Raw genomic sequence first — 24,688 nt, 5'->3', positions numbered from 1 at the left:
TTCAAGGTACACATCTCGAAATAAAATACAAATTGCAAAACAGTTGTGGCAGCTGTTTCAAGTTTCCCTCTGGGAGTTGAGCAGATCAGCATTTATCATCCACTATGCCATAACACCCAGCACTGGGATACGTCAAGAATGTAGAAATTTCCAAATTTAAAATAGCAAAAGAGCTCTAAGCCACAGCAGGTAAGAAAGAAGAATCTTCAACTCTCACACACAAATTTGAGCATACCAATTAGTATGAGAGTATATACAAAAATTAATGATAGGATCCGAAAGACTCATATCTTCAGACCAGCCTGGAGTACTGGAAGGGTAAAATGGTGAATCAAAAGAGGCATATCATTCCAGGTCACTATCTGCAGATGGCCTTCAGAGAACTTTCTGCATGTTGGTTCAACAGGCCAGTTTACAAACAGACTCCATGCTAAGATGATCCAAAATTTGTTTTACTCAGATTCCTGTTGAACAAAAGACTACACTTTCCAAGTGTCTTTCATAAACCACAGGGTGCTCCCTACAGTGCATCTTGTTAAAGGTATAAAATATAGCCAAAAATAACACTTGTGGACATCACCAAATTTGGAGCCCTAATCTGGCCACAAACTGTTGGGTTGAAATGGTGAACATGTAGTCTTTCAAGGTAAAGTAATTATTGGAAATCAGCACACATACCCCTTGAACCTCTGGCTCTTCTACACTAGTCTTTTCAAGAGCAATGACATTAATTACTCAAGAATCTCTGGATATCAATATGCCAGGTGAATTCATGATGGTTCCACACCTCCACCATTAAAGATTCTGATTTTCTCCTCACATTGCCCCATTGTGTGCCATTTCTAGGAGATCAGTTGATAAACAGGTTTCACTGAGGCCAGAAAGTGACTCCTATTTCTGCTCGAAAACAAAGTAGACCACAGTTGAGATCTACGTATACACGTTCACAGAAAGGCTCAAAGTAGACCACAGTTGAGATCTACGTATACACGTTCACAGAAAGGCTTGAGCATTCAGCCTCTGCAGCAGTCTAAAGCCTTAAGATCAAGCGTATAGCTCGAGCCTAAGCTCTCACTAAGTGAACTCATTATCTGTAAAGAGACATGAATGCGGCTCAACACCTTTGTGAAGTTATTCTAACATTTTCTGCTCCCTGTTATCCAGTATATCGTTCTATTCCTTTCTTTCTTATGTACTTAATTAGCTGCCTCTTAAATGCATCCACATTGTTTGCCTCAAATACTCCATATGATAGAAAGTTTCACATTCCCATCCTTTCTATGTGAAGAAATTTCTCCAGAATTCCTTATTGAATTTATTGGTGACTATCTTATATTTTTGTCCTTTAGTTTTGGACTTTCCTACATTTGCTCCTATCTGATCAAACCCCTTCCCTTAATTTTAAAGACCTTCGCCAGCCTTTTCTTTTCCAGAGAAAAGAACCCGACATGTCCAGTCTTTAATGAAAGCTAGACCCTCTCAGTTCTGGTATCATCCTTGTAAATCCTTTTAACATAAGCATAACATAAGCTCAACATAACCTCTCTGCTTATCATTTCTATTCTACTGCAAGATTTCACCCATTTGGAACTGTTTTAAATGATCTGAAAGTCCTTTCAATTAGTACATCTGGCAATGAAAAAGCCTGTAGGCACTGTGCTTCACATACTGGCAATGCCTTAAAATTGTGTAATTAACAAAACATGTCAATGTACCCACAAGGAGCTGCATCAAACTGGGCAAAAGTCATTTCAGACAGGACTATTACATCTGGCAATGAGAAAACTCATCAGTATGGATTTGAAAAGGGAGTGTGTTAACTCAAAGGCCAGCCACTCCTTGGAACATTTTAATAAACAAGACATGTCTGTCTGCAACAAAACCTAAATGAACCCCATATTACATGAAGTAAAAACATAGCTAAATTGCATTAAAAATATTCTGTACAGGCACTTTAAATAAAAGGTACATTTAGCATATTGCACAAAATGAACCAACATCAGCTCGGGTCATTTGTGTACAATAGTCTCAAGGGATTAATGTTTGGAACACATATGCTCATTATTGAAAACTCAAAATATAAAAAGGGCACATACTGACATTTCTGTTAAATGAACACAGGGAAAAAAAAATGGACACTTTTCTGTGTTCTAAAACACAACATATTTTTGAGTTTTCCAGCCAATTATGTACTGTCTCACACAAATATCCCTGCATGTTTAAGTATTAAGATTTTTGGCTACACTAGAAACATGTCTGGTCAGTTTTACAATATTAAAAGCTGTGATGCAGAGCATCTTATAGTCAAACTTATTAGTCATGGACTCTTATAAAATTCTACATATTCATATTATTTCAGAACTGCCAAATAAATTTAAGAAGTCTAATTTAGGTTTTTGAATTACAGATCAAGTTCAGTGTGACTTCAAATACTAATTTCTTGTTTTTACACATTGCCAGTTATTGTTCCTCTCCCAAATGAAGTAATTTGCTCTATTTTCCAGATTATTTTCTTCACACTTCAGGTCTTCCTCCGCCTCAGCTGCCTTGCGTTGAGTTGCTGATAGACGTACAAGCGTGGCCAATGCCAAATCTCATTTCCCCTTTGCGTTTTAGAGAAGTCCCTTTCTCCAATCAGCCAGTTCCCATAGAAACATAGCCGCAATCTGTCCTTCAGTAGTATAATACAACCCACATCACAATATTTGTGATGTTGCGTGAAACTTCAACCTGTTTTGTCACTGTATTCCTAATTTTTGTTGGTAGAATATTAATCCTATTATCCTTCCATGTTGTTCCATTAATCATTCTTGAATATGGAGACTGATGCAGGGATAGAGTTTCATAAGCACTGAATCTATTTTTTTGTACATATGTAAAGACAGCAAAGTTGGCAAGCTTCTCAACCACAGGCATCAAGGCCAGGTTCGATCCTGTGCTTGCCTCACATCCACAGGTTAAGCAACAATCAGCTATGTAAATCTTACTAGCTTTCTCCCTCAAGCAAGAGTTTACTGGAATCGACTCAAACATCCTCAGTCATCCTGGCTGAAATAGGCTAACTTAGAGAACAGAGATTCAAATCTGGGACATTTGTACATTTTATAAGAACTTACAGCACAGAAACTGACCCACTCAGCCTATGTTTATGCTCCACACGAGCCTCCTACTACTATTTTTACTTCATCTCACAACATCAACATATCCTTTTATTCCTTTCTTCCTCATGTACTTATCCCTTAAATGCTTCTGTGTTACAAAGAGCAATATATATGATTCAGTACTATACTGCTCATTACTTAAAAATTGGGGCCCCTGGATATTTTATTATACTAACACTTTATTTCCAGTTCTTTATATTACACCATACTAATTTTACCTTTTTATTCAAATTCATTCCCTTTCATTTCTAGTCTTTGTACCTTTTATGAACTGTTGCTTTTGATTTCTTTTCTTTTCCCCCACCCCACCCCAACATTTAATTAACTAACCTTGCTTTCTTCCTTTTTCCTCCAAATTGATTTCAAATCTTTCTCTTCCCCTAATTATTTTCGTTAATAGACTAGTCTGCATTTTTACAACTTTCTCTTCATTTTACATCCCTATGGTGGTATGCAGTTCCCATATTCAGCATTTAGGATTATTTTCTAATATCACCCCAGAAAAATGTGTGTCTTAATATCAGTTTATATACTGGAAATTAGATTAACACAGACTATGACAGATACCACTTCTAGTAATCAACTTGGCTTGTCAAAATGTTTTTTGCTTATATATTATACTGACCAATCTATGTAATTCCACTTGTAAAACAACACATAGAACATCAAAATGGAAGACATAATTGTGTGTGTGACTCCCACCAATACCAGGGCATTTGTGAGACTGCACCTCGAATACTGTGTGCAGTTTTGGTCTCCTTATTTAAAGAAGGATGTAAGTGCATTGGAGGAGGTTCAAAGGAGGGGAATGAGCGGGTTGCCTCATGAGGAAAGGTTGGGCAGACTGGGATAGTTTCCACTGAAGTTTAGAAGAGTGAGGGGTGATTTGATTGAAGCATACAAGATCCTGAACGGCTTTGACAAGGTGGACGTCAAAAGGATGTTTCCTCTTTTGGGTGAGTCCAGAACTAGGGGGGGATTGTTTTAAAATTAGGGGTTGCCCTTTTAAGACAGAGACGAGGAGAATTTTTTTCTCTGAGAGTTGCGCAACTTTGGAATTCTCCGCCTCAGGTGGTGGAGGCAGGGTCATTGAGTATTTTTAAGGCAGAGGTATATAGATCCTTGTTAGGCAAGGGAATCAAGGGTTATCAGGGTTAGATGGGAGTGTGGAAATCGAAATACAAGATGATCAGCCATGATCTTACTGAATGGCGGAGCAGGCTCGAGGGGCCGAATGGTCTACTCCTGTTCCTATTTCTTATGTTCTTTAAATTACCTTGATAGTGAGGTTTTGCATTGTTCCTACATAGAGAGAATAATCTTCAGTGTACATACATACTGGAAGATATTCAAAGAATTTTTAAAAAATCTGTGGCATGCACAAGTATGCTTGAACATTGTCTTTGACAAAGCACTCTCATGAAGTTAATAAATATAGCCAGTATTAAGAAACTAGAAACATTGGAGACAGACAAAACATATTTATCGATTTTTAAAGGACTTTATATATTCCATACCAAATGATTTAGCAGCCTGAATGGTTTCCTTCGTTCCGCGGATAGTCATGATCTGTGCCAAAGCAGTTAAATCATCACTGGCTTTGAAAAATGGGTATCGGGCACTCAACAAGGAGAGAAAGACGACGCCTGCGGACCACATGTCAATGGCTACGAAACAAAGCACATTTTGGGTTTTTGCACAAAAGCCAAGAATAAAAGCATCCTATTTCTCATATGCATCCAAACATAGACATTATGCCTTCAGAAATGTTGCAGCAGATTGTATGCAAGAGCTCACTATTTTCTACAAACCTTAAGTAGATCAGTAACTTGTGACTGAATTTTACATTTCCAGCAGCAAAATATAAAACTGCATATTTTTGAATATGCTGAGCATTAACACATACATAATTTTTAACAGACTCCATATCCCACATCAGGAACACCGATGTTAGGTCTTCAATCTGTCCCTCATTTTCTGTCCAACGATCAAGCGACCTACTCATTTAATTTACTCATTTGCAGAAATATTTTACACAGCTTTGAAAGGAAAACATGAAATAGTTGAAGATTGATTCAGCTGCACTAACGGAATTAATGTTTGGTGCAATTGGTTTACGGTTATATCCATTTCTACCTATCAGAAAGTTCCCTACAAACCAAGCACTCTCTTTCAGATGGAAGGGTAGATACTAAAGGTCTGTAGATACAGCACCAAATATACAGGAATTTAGATTAACACAGGCTATTCAAGATTCTAGTCATCAACTTGGCTTGTCAAAATGCATTTTGCTTGTATATTATAATGAGCATCATTTAACATCCCTATACTATCCCTAGGCGGTATGTAGAGTTCCCATATTCAGCACCTAGGATTATTCGTTGATATCACACCAGAAAAATGTGTCTTTTTTCAGTTCATAATCTGAAAATTAGATTAATACAGACTATTGTGCCACCATTGGGTGGGGCTGTCAAGATCAAAGGAAGGCGTAGATTGTGTTGCTGGGTAAGGTGTTCACAGTTGGAGACAATGGCAGCAGTCTCCGAGTTCACGGTGGATAGACTCTTGAGTTTCCCAAAGTCCCAGAAAGGTGTCAAAAGTAATAAATTGTCAACAGCTGTGCTGAAAACTGTCCATTTACTTCCAAGAAGAAAGAGAGTTAGGGTCAAGAATAACTAATAGCAGTTCTAGCTGCATGCAGGGCTAATGTGCTTCATGTTGCCGGGGGGAGGGGGCAGGAAACAAGGAAAGAGTGTAGAGGAAGCCATTTTTGAGATTAGGTTACAGGCTTCCCCACTAATCAATGAATATCACAGGCAGGCAGCAGTTTTTGTGGGGTCAGCAGAGTGAAGAGGCTGCTTGGCTTTGCCAACCACCACAGCCAGATGCAGCAGGGGGACAGTCTCTAGTCAAAGGGACATACCCCACAGCCATCTAAGAATTCTGAAAAGAATCATCAGGACAGATTTTACTGCTTGTAGTGGATTTAGGAAACCTGCCTAAAACTAATGGAAGTGCCTGGGGCGGTTACTGCTCTGTGGGATGGGAAATGCGAACCCATTGGAAGCTGGGAGTAACTATGAACTGTTTGCTGAGGACTCCCAACTCCATGGAGTGCGTGATATGTGATAAGTATAAAAGGGAAACGTTCCTTTCTGTAGTTTAAGGTACAAGGTGCCCACAAAAAGTAGTGTTTAGTCAATAGTACTTTTGGTCATTTGTTACAGTAAAAATCCTAAAACGTGAAATCTTGTTGTGCCATCCTTTTCAGCTATTAACTGGAAGTTCAAATTTATTTTTAAACATCATTGGTCTCTACAGGATCATAACAATATTTTGATATGTTTGTTGTGCTTCTTGCTGTACAATAATCTAATTGTTATTTCTGTTAATTTTATTATTCAGCTCCAAGACCTTTTAAAAATTCGTACAAAAATAAAACTCTGAATGCAAATAGTTGAAGAATTCAAAAACATCAGAAGTATATATCATCCCTATGTAAGTGAACATTTATATGAACTAGCCTCAGAAATTTGCCAGTCCACTGTTGAAGGTAGCCTGAGGTGGCTCACTGCTTATTTTCTATTCCTGTTTAAAAGTCTCAACTTAAGACTTGCTGCCCATCTCCGGCACCAAGGATAGACCTGGGAACCTACAGCTCAAGGGAAAAACATGTGATACATCTTCATTCTCCTCCATAACAAAATGCACTGGAATACCAATCCACCTTTCTGATGTTCTATCTTGTGTGGGGCATTTTGGGAGATGACCAAACAAGGCTATAGTGAGTCCAGGGGTTTCATTAGAAACATGTAGCAAGAGAATGTAGTCATGTATTTTAACACAGATGGATCCTTTGAATTCATGAACTGACCATCTGTGTACAAAATCCAGATTTCAGGAAAGGCTACAAATATCTCCTAGCCAGCTCTTTGAGAACCTGAGTGCCAGCAATTAGACTCAAAGAGGATGCTGAACCTTGTTTAGCTCACACCTGGCCAAAGTTACAACCCCCAATAAATCAGCTCAATTGGTCCATTCAAGACAGTGAATTCAGCACACTAGGTCTCCACAGTTGCTTTATGACCTGCACACAAGAAATATATTTTCTCCAGATGTAGATTGTCTTTTCTTAAAGAAAGCTTTAAGAGTAACCACCAGAACATTGTACAAGTTTGATTTCCATTTCATAAGCCAAACAAAAATTGCTTTAACCCTTCTGTACCTGAAGTCTGATGTGGGCACTTCATTAAGACTTCTGGTGCTCTGAATCCTGGAGTACCTGCTCTTGGGGCAACTTGCTGGCGTCTAATGATAAAGATGTTATCTCATTACATGTAAACAATCACCAATGAAACAAATGAGACATATTGGCAATAATTTCCGTTCAACATATAAATCAAATAGGTCTTATACAACTCAGAATTGTCATTTAAATTTCTGTTTTTCTTGTGCTACTTTAGTCAGACTGCCTTGCTTGTACTTTCATATTTTTTAATTTTAAAGGCATCCTGGGACTACAGCCAGCAGCCGTTCATCTAGACTTGTTAAATACAATAGAAAATGCGAGGGGCACAAGGTGACACTGCAAGACTTGCACAGAACTAGTGTAGAGATACAGCAACATAGGGAGGTCCTTGAGATGCTGCTTCGTTCAGAATCTTGCAGAGGATGGACTGCACAGCTGGTTGACAATTCTACATTCATCCAGTAAAGGAATACTGCAGACAGCCTAGGCAGAAAATCTCCCTCTCACTCTTGGACTCAGTGCAGTCCAAAAGCATACAAGTCAGAGGAATTAAACTACTTAAGCTATTTAAGATGGATATTGCCATGCTATCTTTTATGTAGAGAATAACTTCTGAACATTTAAATTGATGGCACAAGTCAAGTCAATGTTATGAGGTGTGAGTTGGCTATGGTGGATTGGGAAACGTTACTTAAAGGGATGACAGTGGATAGGCAATGGCAAACATTCAAAGGGCGCAGGGGTGAACTGCAACAATTATTTATTCCTGTCTGGCGCAAAAATAAAACAGGAAAGGTGGCCAAACAATGGCTTACAAGGGAAATTAGAGATAGTATTAGATCCAAGGAAGAGGCATACAAATTGGCTAAAAAAAAGACCTGAGGATTGGGAGCACTTTAGAATTCAGCAAAGGAGGACCAAGGGATGGATTAAGAAGGGTAAGCTTGCAGGGAACATAAAAACTGACTGTAAAAGTTTCTATAGGTATGTGAAGAGAAAAAGATTGGTAAAGACAAATGTAGGTCCCTTACAGTCACAAACAGGGAAATTTATAATGGGGAACAAAGAAATGGCTGACCAACTAAATACTTTGGTTCATTCACTAGGGCTTAATGCCCATCCTCAAGATTCATTCAAGATCACTGACTTGCATCCCCTAATCTGGGTAAGCATAAGACACATTGCTTTCCTTGTGGGTAGGATAACACTAGTTGGTGTGGGACAGTAAAACGTCACATGCCAGGAAAAATAGTTAGTTCTTTGAATAAGGATCTTTATTTTGAGAACAGGGTCATCTATCCTATTGGGCATAGATTTTCTATTATATTTTGAAAGAAATGGTGAACTTTCTTACATCTGATCTTGATTTAGATGATTGAGTTGCTACAATTTAATGGAAGATTTGGAATCTGATTTTGAATTTCAGATGGCTTTTCAGTAAATATCATGTTCATCTATGGCATGGGCATTTAACTCCATGACTGGTACGTGTCATAGCGGAACTGAAGCTACTCCACAAAAATGTTCAAGCATGAAGTCAATCTGAATTTACCATATGTGCACACCCACCACAGCTAATCACCCCTCCCCCCACCTTCTAGGGCATCTCTTTTCTCCACCAAGAATCAGACAAAAACATGCAAGGGTGCATTACTTCACCTATACTGCACCAATAAGCAGCTTATACAGCACCTTAAACATAGCAAAACACACAAGGGCGCTTTGTGTGTTATAAAGGAAAATGACACTGAGCCACATAGGAGATGTTAGGGCAGATGACCACATGCTTGGTCAAAGAAGTGAGTTTTAAGAAGCATCTTTTAAAAGAGGAAAGAGGCAGAGAAGTTTATGGAGGGAATTCCAGAGCTTACAGCCTTGGTAGCTGAAGGCACATCGACCAATCAAGAGGTTAGAATTAGAGAAATACAGATATCTGAAGACTTTGAGGATGGAAATGACAGAGATAGAGAGGGTCAAGAGATTTGAAAACAAGAATGAGAATTTTTTTTAAAAAAGGCATTACTTTACAAGGAGCCATTATAGGTCAGCAGGCATAGGAGTGATGAATGAATGGGACTTTGTACTTGTTAGGACATGGGCAGTTTTGGATGACCTCAAGTTTATGAATGTGAAAGACTTGCCAGAGGTTGGAAGTCAAGGCAAGAGGCAACAAAGGCGTGGAGGAGGGTTTCAGCAGCAGATGAGCTGTGGTAGGGGTCAGGCAATGTTAGAGATGGAAATAGTCTTATTGATGGTGTGGATATGTGGTTGGAAGCTCTTTTCAGGATCAAATACAAGGCCATGATTGTGAACATTCTAGTTCAGCATCAGACAGTTGCCAGGGAGAGAGATGGGGTCAGTAGCTAGGAAATGGAGTTTATAGCAGGGATAGAAGGCAATGTCTTCAGTCATCCTAATATTCAATTGGAGGAAATTTCTGCTTGTCCGCTTCTGGATGTCAGACCAAGAAGTCTGATAATTTAGTGATGGAGTCAAGAGAGGCGGTGTTGCAGTAGAGCTAGATATCGTCAGCATACACATGAAAACTACCACTGGCTTTCCAGCAACGGGCAACATGTAGCTGAGAAAAAGCAGGGTGCCAAGGATTGATCCTTGGAGGACACTACAGAAAATGGTGCAGGAAAAGGAACAGAAGCCATTTTGCAGGTGGTTCTCTGGTTATGATTAGATAGGTAAGAATGGGACCAACTGAGCATGGGCCCACTTAGCTGGGCAATGGTGGAGAGGCATTGGAAGAGGATGGTGTGGTCAACCTTGTCGAAGGCTGCAGACGATGCAAGAAGGGTGAGGAGCGATAATTTCCTTTTGTGACTTTGAAAAGAGCTCTGACGTGGGGGGGGGGGGGACACTTGATTGGATGGATTCAAATCTAGAGTTCCAGGGAAGGTGGGCATGGGTTTGGAAGACAACAATACATTTTGGAGAAGGGAGGTTGGAGAAGAGGCAGTATTTTCCAAAGCAGGTGGGGTTAAGGGGTGGCAATGGCAGATTTGCAGGAAAAGGACAGTACCTGAAGAGAATTAACAATATCAGGTAACATGGGGACCAGGAGGGGAAGCTGAGTAGTCAGCAGCTTAGTGGGAATGGGGTTGAGGGAACAGGAGTTGAGTCTCATGGACACAATTAGCTTGGAGAGAGTATAGGAGAGGCGGTGGGTGGCTAGGACAGAAATGACAGAACAATATAAGTTCAAGGCTAGGGCAGAGGGAGGGCTGTCTGGCCTGGCCATCTAGTGGTAGGGATGGAAGTGGCAGAGCCAGCAGATCAGATGGTCTAATCTTAGTGACAAATAAGTCATGAGCTCCTCCCATTTTGTGGGAGCATTCATCATCAACTTCTAACAACACATGCTGTTTGTATTAATTCAGATATAGTTTCATTCGCACTCCTATTCAACTTTTTGGCAATTTATTTGCTAGAGAAGGGAGCTCTCTCCTACTCCAGGCAGCCAGAGTTAACACAAACAACCCAAAGTCAGGGACAGACTGGATAAATGTAGACTGTGCTTCAGAATAACATCACGAACTTCATCAATGGCATTTTCCAATTCCCAAATCAGCCAGTCTGTGGCCTGAGTAACGTTGGTAATTTAGTGCTGATTAGGTGCAGTTTTGGGCAGCGGCTTTAGGCCCTTAAGGCTCTGGACTGATTTAAGCCAGCTCATTTCATACAAGAATCTTACATCCAACAAAACTAGAGTCTTTCATCCCATCAGTCTGATTGGATTTAGCTATAACTCAGCACATTTATAGAGTGGCTTAATACAGAACAACATCTCAATTGCTTCATAGGCACAATCAGACAAAAATGGATGCCAAGCCAAAGCAGATGTTAGGAGAGATGACCATAAGAGGAAGAGAACAGACAGAAAGCGCACACATGCACGAGATTGGGGAGAGACAGAGATTGATGGAGGAGACACAGATAACAATGATTTATGGAGTAATTTCCAGAGCCTGAGGTCTAGATACAACCACTATTGCTGGACTGATTAAAGATGGGGATGCAAAAGGGACTACATTTGGAGGAGCGCAGAGATCTTGCAGGGTTGCAGGACTGGAGAATGCTAGAGATAGAGAAGGATGAGGCCATGGAAGTATTTGTGAACAAGCATGAAAACTTTAAAACTGAGGGACTGCCAGCAGTGTCTAACCAGTTCATTGTGGGGTTGAGTACACAACACACAACTGCCCAGAATCAGTACCAAGCTGCACGTCATAAAGATAGTAAGATCATAAAGCGGGGAAACCATCCCACTGGTGTGTCAGAGGCATCAAAGGCTCACATCAAAGTATGCTGATAAAAAAAATAGAGGGAAGCTTAATATGAATCTAGCCCTTACTCTACCAGAGCTGAAAACACTTGATTCAAGTGCTAGGCAGAAGTTTCTGCCCTTATCATGCACTGCTTCCCAAACATGCAAATCTCAATGCATAATTGTACAATTTATTATTCTTTTCCTTTATATTTATACAATTTATATTTCTTTTCCTTAAAAATCTAAAGAACTTTGATTTTTTTGAATTATAATGTAAATAAACACTTAAGAGCTTTAACAAAATAACGTATTTAAAAATCTTATGTTTCTTCACAAAGTTCAGTCCCTTAAATTGTTCACTGTACCTTGAGAGACAAACACTGCAAATCCTATCTGTCATGTAACAATCACAAGTCAGGTCTGATGGACAGATGGCAGGCCTCCGGCCTAAACCACTTGTCGTACCCTTTGATGATGTTATCTTACGTTTTGCCACTATTATTTTTCTGGATGTTATATCTGCATTCTTTGCAGGTTTCACCAGCTGCAAAACAAAAAAAAACTAACTTGAGAAAAAATGTGACCTATTTGCAGATGCAACAAACATCTAAATCAATGTCTGACATAGCAGGCCAATCTGTCCACATGCTACAGTAAGCGATGGTTTTGCACCTACACTTGAGTAGTTCTTGTATCTCTTGGCCGTTTTCATCAAACCATTCATAGCGTTTTCAAGTCGACACACCAAGGACCACTTCACAGGTGCTCGTTATGGACTTTACGGTCAACCAAGCACCATGAGTACACTGTAGCTCTTGGTGACAGGAGGTCGAGAGGTTGGCTGCAAGGTCATGACTGAAAGGGGTTGCTTTTGGGTTGTCCTCAAAGCATCCCCGAAAAAAATTCAACATCCCCACTGATTCATGGGAGTCCCTGGCTTGTGATCGACCAAAATGGAGAAGGTTTATTCGGGAAGGATCCAAACACATCTAGAGACTTTGCTGGCAGCATGCAGGAGCCAAGTCATGGTGTCAGAGAGAGCACACAAACCTCCAAACACCTCACCTACCTGACCCTTCAAGCACCACCTGCCCTGCATGTTCCAGAGTGCACAGATTTGCGCATTGGACTTATCAGCCATCTCAGAACTCATCAAACTGGAGTGGAAGCAAGTCATCCGAGGCTGAGGGACTAAGTGCTATGCTAAATATGGCTCTAGTGCCTATTTTAAAAACTAATACGAAAGTTAGCTTTTTATGGAGATGCAATATTAAACTTCCAGTCAGTTGCAACTATTTAAAGATAGCTATTTCAAATTTATTTAATTAAAATTTTATTTTACACACATTCCACTATTTTATAGCGTTTTATGAATCTAGTATGGATTCACATTATGAGAACAAAGAATGGAGTACTATAAACCACTGAGTCATTATGCTGGCTTGATTTATTTGATTCATGAAACATATTGCGTTCTTGCTTGTATAACTCGTGTGGAAATGTAAGCACAATTTTACTAAGGTCAGACGATTTGGTCACATTGGAGAAAACTCTAGGCCATGATGCCTTAAATGTTTTCTGACTGTTTGGGACAGTCTTGATAGGATAGCTGCTTTTCCCCCCCCCATCTGTCTTTTCAAATGTTCTCATACACATATGTAAATGAACCAAGAGAACAACAATCACATTATCAGCTATTAATTAGAATTGAAACATTTAGAAGATGTACTACTAATTGAATTCAATAGGGTTATATCCATTTAAAAAAATTAGACTTGTCATATAAATGCTTTTATTTATGTACAAACATATTTATATTGATGTATGAATATTGCTGCCTAGCATGGGTCTGTATCAAAAGTATAAAGAGAAAGAAAACCAGCCACTACTGGCTCTTTATTCTGACTTTGATAACCTGGTTTATCCATAATGGCAGAGACAGGTAGTTACAAAAAAACCCTTTCCTTTGCAATTAGCTTTCACCTGACCCAAGAATGTGACTATTTAGGCCACTTGTCTAAAAGGAGAATTTCAGCCATATTCTTAAAATGGATAAGCTACATTAAACATAACTCTAACACTATGCACCATAACCATGCTCCAGACCTCAGGTTACCCCTGTGCAGCGCAATGGAAGATCATCTAATAACAACTAAAAAGTTTAAAGTTGTTGTAACAGTCACAGGAAAACTTTAAAATGCCGCAGGCAACATTGCAGGAATTAATTCTATTGTGACCAATTCCAGATGGATGAAGATTTTGTTGCTGTGGTGAATTAAGAGACTGCAGCAGTAAAAAAAATGCATGAGATTTAAATCCAAAAATGTTATCATCAGTCTGGTGACTTTTTGCTATCAAAAATGATATGTAGAGAAAAAAATCAGGTGTAAAGCTACATAAAACACCTACGTCACTGAGGTCACAAACAAAAAAGTGACCTCAGCTAATGAAATTGCTGCATGGTGGTGATCCCAAGCTGTGTACAACTGTAAATATCAACTGTGTGTGCAATGGGTTAATAACTCCCTGCTGTGGTCTTCTTACCTTACTACTCGTACCTTCAAGAACTCCAGTGCTACGAACATTCAAATTTCTTTCCCCAAATACAGAACGTGGAACTAATGAATCTCCCTACAATAAAAATTTTAAAAACTATTTGAGTGCTCTGTCAGATATGACATGTAAAATGACATATATACAAACCAAATCATATCCTCTTGTTGGAAATATTAATACCTCAAAATAAGATAAAGTCTTCAATACCATTAAACTGTGTATTGTGTTAAGCCAATTCACAGCACCCTATTAGTACCTGAAACTACACAGCACAGGAGGAGGCCATTCCACCCATTGTATCTGTGTAGGTTCTGTAAAAGAACTGTCCGATTAGGCCCAACACCCCCTCTGCAAATGATTGCCTTCCACCAATGTATACAATCTATTTTCTTTTCAATGTTACTGTTCAATCTGCTTCTACCACCCTTTCAGGAATGCATTGCCGATCATAAAAACTCACTGTATAAAAACTATTTTCATCTTCCTCTGCCTCTTCCGCCAATTATATAAAATCTGTGTCCTCTGGTTGTCAAATCTCCCTCCAGTAGAGGCAATTTCTCTTCATTCACTTTAACAAAACCCTTTATAATCCTTAACACTAAGTGTTGCATACTTATAACTTCCTTACTATAAACAAAACGAACCCATTTAAAATCAAATAGCAAACTGATACTAAATAATGTAATCACAAACCAATCATGACAAGATCTGAATCATATGCAGCAGTGATAATTGTTGATAAAGATGGGATGGAGAAGAAGAGAGTGGGACTACCAATCCTCAATGCAGCTCAGAGATTCCAATCAAATTGGAGTTGGGAAACAATACAGATTTTTCAATTTACAGGTGACTTTAAACTGGAAGGAAGAAGTCAAAAAATCATTAAAACTGATAAAATGCTCAGAGCAACAACAAGTGTAAAGTACTACACAGATGGGAGGAGGAGTTGAATGAGCTAAGGATGACAGGAAAGAGAACTTGGGGGAAAGTTTTCTCCCCCGTCCGGTGGTGGTGGTGCGGGAGTGGGGGTGCGCACAGCAGATTGCCACCTGCGATCAGCTGCGCGCCACCATTTTATGTGGGCGGGCTATTCATATGCACGCGGAAGAGCTTAGAAATCTCCGAGGCACAGAGCTGCCTCAGGGAGATTTAATTTAAGTTTGAAAAAATTTACTAAAGGCAAAAAAAATTTTTAGGACATGTCCCCTCATGTGAAACTGTCACATGAGCTGGGAAATGTCTATGAATTTTATTTAAAAATTTTTCAAACCTTTAAAAACCTTCATGAAACCTCATCCCGCTCGTGGATGAGGTTCCATGAAAAATTTGAAGCCCGGCTGGGCTCTTCGCCTGCCCGCCAACCTTAAGTTTGGACGGGCAGCTCAGTTTATTGATTTAATTGATAGTTAACTGGCCTCAATAGGCCTTTGGCAATTTGGTGGGTGGTGACGTCGGAACCCTTGCCTGATGTCGCCGCGTGTCATTTTATGCCTCTGCGAGCGGGCCCCGCCCCCACTCGCCAAGTCGAAGATTCTGCCCTTGGTCTTTTAGCAGACTGCAGTGATCTGGTACAACCACATCTTGAAAACAGAGTCCAGTTTCTACAACTAAGCTATGAGGCCTGGAAAGAATAGAAATGAGCCATCAGGCCATTCCTTAGTATCAGAGTGTTATAAGGAAAGACTTGAGGAACCCGAATTCTACAGTCTTCAAAGGTGGTGATTGAAAGGAGACTGTGCCAAAGTGGAGGTTTGTAACTCACTAAACGGTATAGAAAGGATAAATACAGAACATTCTGTCAAGCTGTCATGTAAGTGGCTGATAGTAGTCCAGCTTCAAATTTCCACATGTAGGCCCAATGTTAGGAAATTTTCCTTCATGCAAGTAATGATTAAAAATTTGAAATGGAGCTCTGGCAAGGAAGTAAAGGCAAAAACATTGCAGCATTTAAAAGATAGTCAAATGCTGTCACAATAGCTTTTTTGTAGACACCCAAGCAACAAGGAGAAGCTGCAATTGTTTACCCTGAAGAGAAGATTCAGGCATTCTAACTATTCAAGATTCTTAAGGGTATGCAGCAACAAGATAAACCTCGATATATTTAACGGATACAGATTCTAAATTCAAGGCTACATATTTTTGTCGAAGAGGATCATATCATCATAAGAAATAGGAACAGGAGTAGGTCATTCAGCCTGCTCTACCATTTGACAAGATCCTAACTGATCTGATTGCAGCCTTAACTCCACTTTCCTGCCTGTTCCCCATAACTTTCAACTCCTTTGTCAATCAAAAATCTAACTCAGCTTTTAATATATTCAATGATCCAGCCTCCAATGATCTCCATGGAAGAGAATTCCAAAGATTAATGACCCTCAGAGAAGAAATTCATCCTCATCTCCATCTTAAATGGGAGACCCTTTATTCTGAAACTGTGCCCCCCAGTTCTAGAATCTCCCATGAAAGGATACATCCTCCCAGAATCTACCCTGTCAAGCCCCTCAGAATCTTACATTTCAATAAGGTCACCTCTCATTCTTCAATGAGTATAGGCCCAACCTGCTCAACATTTCCTCATAAGGCAACCCCTTCATCCCAGAAATCAGCCTAGTGAACCTTTTCTTAACTGCTTCCAATGCAAGTACATCCATCCTTAAGCAAGGAGACAAAACTCTGCACAGCACTCCAGGTGGAAAGGCAGTTTAGATTTAACTACTTTACACCAAGGGTGGTGAATGCATGGAATGGAGCACCAATGTAAGACCATAAGGGCTGATTTTTGTACTATACAGTATAGCTGAAGAAAAGTTGATAGAGAGAAGTATGAGAAAATTGCCCTAGATATGGGACTGTACAGAAGGTCTTTCCCAATCCTGTACATTACCAAGTTCCTGTATTTTGGTCTCTCATGGAATCAAGGGATATGGAGAGCAGGCAGGAAAGTGGAGTTAAGGCAAAACAACAGCCTTGGTCCTATTGAATGGCAAAGCGGACTCAAGGGGGCGTATGGTCCACTCCTGCTCCTATTTATTGTATTCTATTATGACCTTAGGTTCTACATGCACGAGGTGTTAAGGCAAGTCAAATGGCCATCTTCATCCATATTTATCTTGCAATTGTGAAGTAGTTGTTACTGCAAGTTGAATTATCTTCAAGGCTTAAAGCAGTTACACTTCTTAACAGCACTTAATGAGCACTCCAACATTCCTATATTAGATTACCAACAGTGTTAAAAGTAGCCTGCCAGCAATATCCTTTAAACAAAAGACTGAAGAAATTTTACACACAATAATTGAATCTGCCAGCATTGTTATTTTCCTTCATATTTCTAATACAAACTATTACAAAGATAAATGTGAAAGTAAGGTAAGACAGAACCTTTCCATGTTTAGCTTGAGAGAGGGGCCAGGGCCTTTTAATGGGCTGTTTGCCAGCAGGGTATTGAGCCAGAGGTTTATTCATTGTTGCGGCGTTAGGAACTTTATTTCCGGAGCTTGTCATTGGTTTATTCTTTGAGCAACTTCCCTGTTGGTCCTCGGTCTTTACAACTTTAAGGAGTTCTATTTTAGTGTCAGGTGTACCCTGGGCTAAACCAAAGTCCACTAATGCATACCTGTTATATAATGGAAACAACAGAGATTAGTCAAAGGAATTAGGAAATTCTTAAAATCAACTCTCCTCTTGGCCAAAATGATGGCACACCAATACTTGCTTAACAGAAGTGCTAAATTAACTATGTTTGTTGAGGAAGCTGGAATTTCATTCATGAGCATTCAGCTGTCTACAGTATTCATTCTTTCAGCCGAATAAAACAGGCATGTGAAGGTTGTTACCATGACAATATATAAAACTGCAATAAGTTTAAAAACCCCATTAAGCATTAAGACGCAAACATTTGAATAATAAAAATAAAACCACAAGCACTATGACAAATGTTTTATAAAATAAAGGTTTCTAGTCTTATAAAGTACTTATTTGTCGTAGCTGTGCATTGTAATAAGGAACAGTATCCAATTGCTTTTTAGGATTGCTCTAGGATCAAAACAAACCAAAATTCACTTCCATTAGCACATACTTTTAACAAAATAGCTAACAGAAGCAAATGGCATGAAATTATACTACGTGTATCTTTACCTTAGCCAAATTATACGCTTTAATTACATCATAACATAGGCATTATGTTATACATAATACATACTTTTTCAGACGCCCATTGTACAGGAAGTTGCTTGGCTTGATGTCACGATGAATGATGCCAAAGTGGTGAATGCGTCTCAAGGCTTTTAGTAAGTTATACATATACTCCCGTACATCTTCCAATTTCATAGAGCTCAGAAGATCCTGAAAAAGAACTTATTTCATTTAAAATAAAACCATTTCCAGAACAGTTTCCCATTTTTAAGTTAATTCTGGATATTGTGGTATCAAGTGTAATTTGAATTAAAAATAAACTTACCAAAAAGGACTCGTGTTCTAGATATGGCATGACAATAACCACATGATCATCCTTCCTCAAGCAGTACTTAACTCCCATTACATTGTCTTGACCCCTGGAATAAATATAAATAACACAGGAAGTCTATTTTATCCATAAAATTAAATTATATTGTGCAATAACTTATTTATTGCATGCATTTATTAATTAACAGCGGGAGTCAAAATTTGGCAATATACAATAAGCTACGCCTGTATTTACAGGGTAAAGGAAGATCCACTAATTCTTTTGATTTTAAAATACCAATATTTCTGAATACTTAAATTCAATAATAGTGTGCTGCTCAATATAAACTGACTTTAAAAAAAATTATTTATTTTAAAACCGTCAAGGGCACACCAGCATTAACTGCATATTGCATTTACAAAGCCTCTTACACCAAATTTCACTTATTAAATACTTCATAATGATAGCACAACTCACAAGAAACACAATAAAAAAGATACTAAGTCACCACAAAATATCAAATAAAATACTCTTAAGGTTAGAATACTTGGGGTAAACACAGATTGATTTGGAGACGCAGATAAGTTTGAATGGACCAAATCAAACACTAATACTGAAGAAGTCAGCTACACAATGAGCTACAACAGAGTTAAGAAATAGTTTGTTATCGTTAAGGTCCAAAGTGTGTTAAATATTGAAAAATATTTCTGTGGGAACACAATATAAAATTACATGCACTTGTTCTATTATAATAATAAAAAAAACTAAACAGTCATCTGTCATAATATCATATTCATAGAAAAGTACTTAATGTGGCATAAAATAGCCATGTAATCTAAATAAAAAAGCAGCCCTCCTCCTTTCAGATAGGTTACCTCAGTACATCAAGGCAACCTCAGCAGCACATCTGCTCTAACTCACTCCAAGGTTTCTCATTAAGAATGACAACTTTGTTCCAGACACAAGATAAATTCTTATCAACAGAATCCGTATGTTCTGTCTAAATGTGCCATTGATTACAAATTAGAATCAGCGATGTTCGCATGAGAGTCTGGTAGATTTTTTTAAAAATTGAGGGCAGGCAGCTTAAGTGAAGGACAACTAGTCACATCTTTCACTCAGATCTGCCTCCAGCTTCAACTCGTGTTTAACAGCAACAGAGTTGATTAAATAACGCTCAGACAAAAATAGAAGTGTTTGTTGATATCATTGGGGTCTGCAGCAGCACCATCAAATGACGAAGGGCAACTATAGGGTTATTTTAACCAGATTATCAGAGAGCCTCTTGATATTAATGCCAACATTTTAGATCATCACCGCCCAACACTACTATTCGACACTACAGTGCCTCCAAAATATTTTTTAAAATGTGACCGATAAATAGCCCAAAATAATTTTTAAGTAGAAGCAACCTTGTTGCGCCACCAAGTAGCAGGTGACTGGTTCACACTATCATGTCTCACAAGGGGCACTGACTGGAGAGCCACTTTTCCCACACGTTCTAGTAGCTGGTGTGTTGCAGGCATTTGTAGAATTATGCTTTCCCATCTGAGGATATTGGGCAGCATGGCGGAGACCACCAATAACGAGATATGGAGAATATATGGAATAAATAGATGGAAAAAAATTACCATAGGTTGCATAGATCTTTTAAATCCAAATCCAAAAATCTTTTCTTTATTCTTTCATAGAATGTAGGCATCGCTGGCAAGGCCAGCATTTGTTGCCCATCTCTAATTGCCCTTGAACTCACCTTGCTAGGTTTCAGAGGGCAGTTAAGAGTCAACCACATTAGGCCGGATCGGGTAAGGATGGCAGATTTCCTTCCCTAAAGGACATTAGGGGAAGTTTTTACGACAATCAATGTTGAGTAATCGTGACCATTCCAGATTTATTTACTGAGTATTTACTGCTGCACGGTGGGATTTGAACCCATGTTTCTGAGTTACTAGTCCAGTGTCATTACCACTCGGCCACCATCTCCCCACTAGCCAGGCATTACAAATAAAACCCTGTATACAACAAACCTAATTGCTAATATTTTTTTAAAAACTGCGGCTTGTTTTAAAGTTGGAAAGGATTTTATAAAGCAGGGATGGCCAAACTTTCTGAACCTTAAGAGCTGCATACGATAATCTCCAGACACTCAAGAGCTGAAAGACCCAGATAACCTTTACAGACACATTTTTATTACTATTGCACACACTCATGCTCCCTCCCTCTTCATACAGCCCCCACTCACTCACCCAAGCCTTCCCCCACATCCCCACTCATTCACCCACGCCCTCCTCCTACCTGGATTTCTCCATCTTGCTTGGATGTGGAAGAGCTAAAGTGGAGACAAGTGGCTGTCAGGGCCCAAATCCCTATTCTCAGCCTCCACCACCAACTGCCCCTCCCTTACCATCAGCCTCCCACCCCAACCCCTGCTCTCAGCCTCTTACCAACACCCCCCACCCCTGCCACCCTCGGCCCCGCTCTCAAGCCGCACTTTATCTGTGAAGGATGAATTGTATGGTGCCCTCCCCTGATATGAAGCATAAATCAAAATTCAAAGATCAATACAAAAGCAAAATATTACGGATGCTGGAAATCTGAAATAAAAACAAAATGTTGGAAATATTTAGCAGATCTTGCAAAAGGTGGAGAAAAATAGAGTTAATCTTTCAGGTCGTGACCTGTACTGACATAAATTATAATCACACAGAAATCTTTTTAAAAATTACTGGCAGACTTTGAATCCACCTTGACCTCTTATACAATGATGGAATGAAGACTTCAAACAGCATTTCAAAAATAAAATCCGATTTGAAGGCTACTCAGCAATATTTTCTCTTCGCTCTCTCTCTTTTCAGCCTATAATATACATCATTACCAAGTTGGCAGGGCTTCACCAGTGCCACTTAGTGGCAAGACCACATTAAATTATCCATCAAGAAGAGATCAAATGCTCTCTAGAGTCAGAGGACTGTAGCTGTCAATCTACATCTTGCCACATTATGGAGTAATACACTAAAACCACACTTAAAATTAAATTAGATTTAAAGGTTTTAAAGAGAGATTGGGTTCACATGACAGCCGAGTAAATGCACATTATGCGCCACTCAACAACAGACCAAAGGTGCTACCAGGATTAATTCCTTTGCCAGTGGTAAGTTGGCCGATCCCTGCTGCAGCACTTTGGTCAGTACAATTCATCTTGTTGTCATCCCAAGGATATGGAGTGAAAGGGGCAGCAGCCAAGAGTCCGTAGTCTCGGCTACTATTCAATGACCCTTACTAAAAGATACATTATCCAAGTATTGGATTTGGCTTCAATAGTCAAATTCCCTCTTAGGATACACTGTCCAGGACTATACAGCAAGAATGGCTAATCAGACAGAGTAGTGTTATTGAAATTGTACCCAAGTACAAATCGCCTCCTTCAAGAGGGCATGGAGGGAAATTAGGAGAAAAAGAAAAAATTCTCATCTTGTGATGTGACAATTTGTCAGTTTTGTTTCTAGTCTAGGACTCTATTTCTTGCAACAGGCAGCTTGATAACATACTTATAAAAAGGAGGAAAATTTGGGTTAGGACATAGTATCTTTACAGTAGCTATTTGAAAATATAGAACAAATCAAGTGTGCTTGTTTATAGTGAATGTAACTCAGATTGTAATATACTACTTTGCATTCCAAACATTTTTAAACTAACACAGCAGTTGAGAGCCACATACATGGAGCTTTAGTGATAACTTTGTCAAATCTGCAGTCAAAACACTTTCTACAAGTGGGAAGCAGAGAACAGAATTGCACTAATGCAATCATTATATTTTCAATGAATCAAAGCAAAGGTACCTTAATATCTTTGTTTAAAATGTAACTGATGTTATGCATTTTCCATTTTACTGTTTTGTTTACATTCCTGTAAAAGCATATTATTGCTAATTGGATGCAAAGAATTAGGCAGACAGAGAACTTGTTAAGTGGCTGCTATTCAGAGAACTGACAAGCAAATGAAACTGTGTCATTAGCTTCTGCACATCATATAATAGCTGGTAGATGATGAAGTAACAGTAAAATATAGGTGTTGATACTGACCCAGCAACTGTCAGACATTGAAGTTCAGCAGCAATTCGCACTGGATGGCTCGTGGGAATTAGATGTTTAAGTGCAAACTTCTCCACTATTCCCGACTTCAATTGAGCAGTGGCCAAATAAACAGAACTGAATGTACCTGAGAAAGAACGGAAATAATAAATCTCAAAAAACAAAAACTGGAGGTTTTTTCTGAAATAACTACATCTTGTTGAATTACCCTGATATCATTTTTGCAATTACACAATCAGATGCCTATAGGTGAAACACTCTAAATAAAATATAAAAGGTATTCAGAATTATATATAGCAGAAGCACTAGAAGTAATGTGCCACATATTTGCATGCCATAAAAACACGAGTTCTTGAACAGTATAGTTTACAGTGCTTGGAGCCAAACGAGCTGGTTGTGTTTCAGCTTTCCAGAAATATATACAGCAAAAGCAGGTGGATTTTGATAAAAGCAGTCATTTCTACTCTGTATTGGTGCAAATCATATCATGAAGCCTACACTAAAAAAAGATATTTGGAACATTCCTGAAATACCAAAGATCAAATATCCGCTAGAAGGGCAAGACTATTCTATTTTTCTTTAATTAAAACTCTTGCTGTTAACTGATACTATCAGAAACTGTGTTCTGGCTCACAATCAAATTTAAAGAAAACAAAAATTTAAAAAACTCCTTTTAGCATCTGATAGTAGACCTGAAAACCAAAGCTCAGTAGCTGCTGCAGTCGCAACAAGGAGAAATTTACAGCAGCAACTGACAATATGCATCCCATTAGTAAAAGGAAGAAGGAACTTAAATTGATATAGCATCTTTCACAATCTCAGGAATCCTGAAGTGTTTTATGGACAATGAAGTATTTCGGAAGTATAGTCACTGTTGCAATGCATAAAATTGGACAGCCAATTTTGTAGACAGCAAGATCCTAAAATAAGCATGCGATAAAGGCCAGATAATATTTTAAATATAACATTGAAGGATAAATATTGGTCTGGGCATCAGGGAAAACATCCAGAAAAACACAAAAGCAAAATGAATGTATAAATTGTTATTCTATAATATAAAGGAAGAAAAAATGAAGAAAGGAAGCAACTTGGATTTCTATGGTGCCTCAGAACATCCCAAGGCATTTTGAATCCAACAAAATACTTTATGGAGGACATTTAAGGTGGTTACACATTCTTGGGTCTGGTAGATATTTATTAATCCTCCAGCTCTATCCATGAATCCAGGTAGCCTACACTATGATGCACTCACAAACAGAACAAAAACAGCTTTGTACTTTTATTACTGAACAGTCCGAGAATTTCAGAAACTAAGACAGGAGCTCAAGAGACCACAAACATTTCCACACTTTTATTCCAATGTGATGTCAGTAAAGTTTAAATTACTTCTGGTTTTTCATCTTATTTTTCTAAAGAGACAAAAATACAATTTAAAAAATGTATTTTGGCATCCTGCTACAACAAAAAAAGCTTCTGTAAATGAATTTTGAACATAAAAAAAATCTGAACCCACAATGACCATCAATTCACGTGTTCTACAGTTGAATTGCTTGGTTGTAATTTTAACCATTTAAACCACATATTCTCTGCATTAAGGAGGAAGAGGAACAAAAAAATGAAGGAACCTCTTTTGCAAGGGGGAGAGAAAAAGGCTTTGAAAATAAGAACAAAAGGTAGCAAGCTCAGTGGTTAATGAAGAGATAGTAGGCCTCCGATAGTTGAACAAAGCAAGTAGAAAGCAAGCAGCAATCTATACTGAGATGGTGGGATATGCCCTGAAGATGATTTTCTACATAATGTGGAACAAGGCTACCCAGAGAGTTGACGGCCAGGATGACAATCTTGAAATTGCAGGGACACATAGAGCCACTGGAGCTTGCTGATGACTTGCAGAGGACATTTCAGTGG

The 24,688-nt window shown here is 38.8% G+C and overlaps 1 protein-coding gene across 5 annotated transcripts in view; it reads right to left on the bottom strand.

The window, feature by feature from the left end:
• The window catches only part of cdc7 (cell division cycle 7 homolog (S. cerevisiae)), a 45,439-nt gene that overhangs the window by 3,884 nt on the left and 16,867 nt on the right, over positions 1-24,688 (bottom strand). For 4 of the 5 annotated variants that reach the window (XM_078560772.1, XM_078560771.1, XM_078560774.1 and 1 more), the window contains 8 exons: positions 22,772-22,907; positions 18,705-18,798; positions 18,447-18,589; positions 17,627-17,861; positions 14,237-14,323; positions 12,058-12,236; positions 7,390-7,472; positions 4,679-4,828 (listed from right to left, as the gene is read on the bottom strand). In XM_078560772.1, coding sequence (XP_078416898.1) covers positions 4,679-4,828; positions 7,390-7,472; positions 12,058-12,236; positions 14,237-14,323; positions 17,627-17,861; positions 18,447-18,589; positions 18,705-18,798; positions 22,772-22,907 — 1,107 coding nt within the window. The remainder of the gene's footprint in view (positions 1-4,678; positions 4,829-7,389; positions 7,473-12,057; positions 12,237-14,236; positions 14,324-17,626; positions 17,862-18,446; positions 18,590-18,704; positions 18,799-22,771; positions 22,908-24,688) is intronic. The other variant, XM_078560773.1, reaches the window with a different exon arrangement.

Source organism: Cetorhinus maximus, chromosome 17, assembly GCF_964194155.1.
Source record: "Cetorhinus maximus chromosome 17, sCetMax3.hap1.1, whole genome shotgun sequence".
In the NCBI taxonomy this organism is placed as follows: Eukaryota; Metazoa; Chordata; class Chondrichthyes; order Lamniformes; family Cetorhinidae; genus Cetorhinus; species Cetorhinus maximus.
This window is presented reverse-complemented; position numbering and strand designations above follow the sequence as displayed.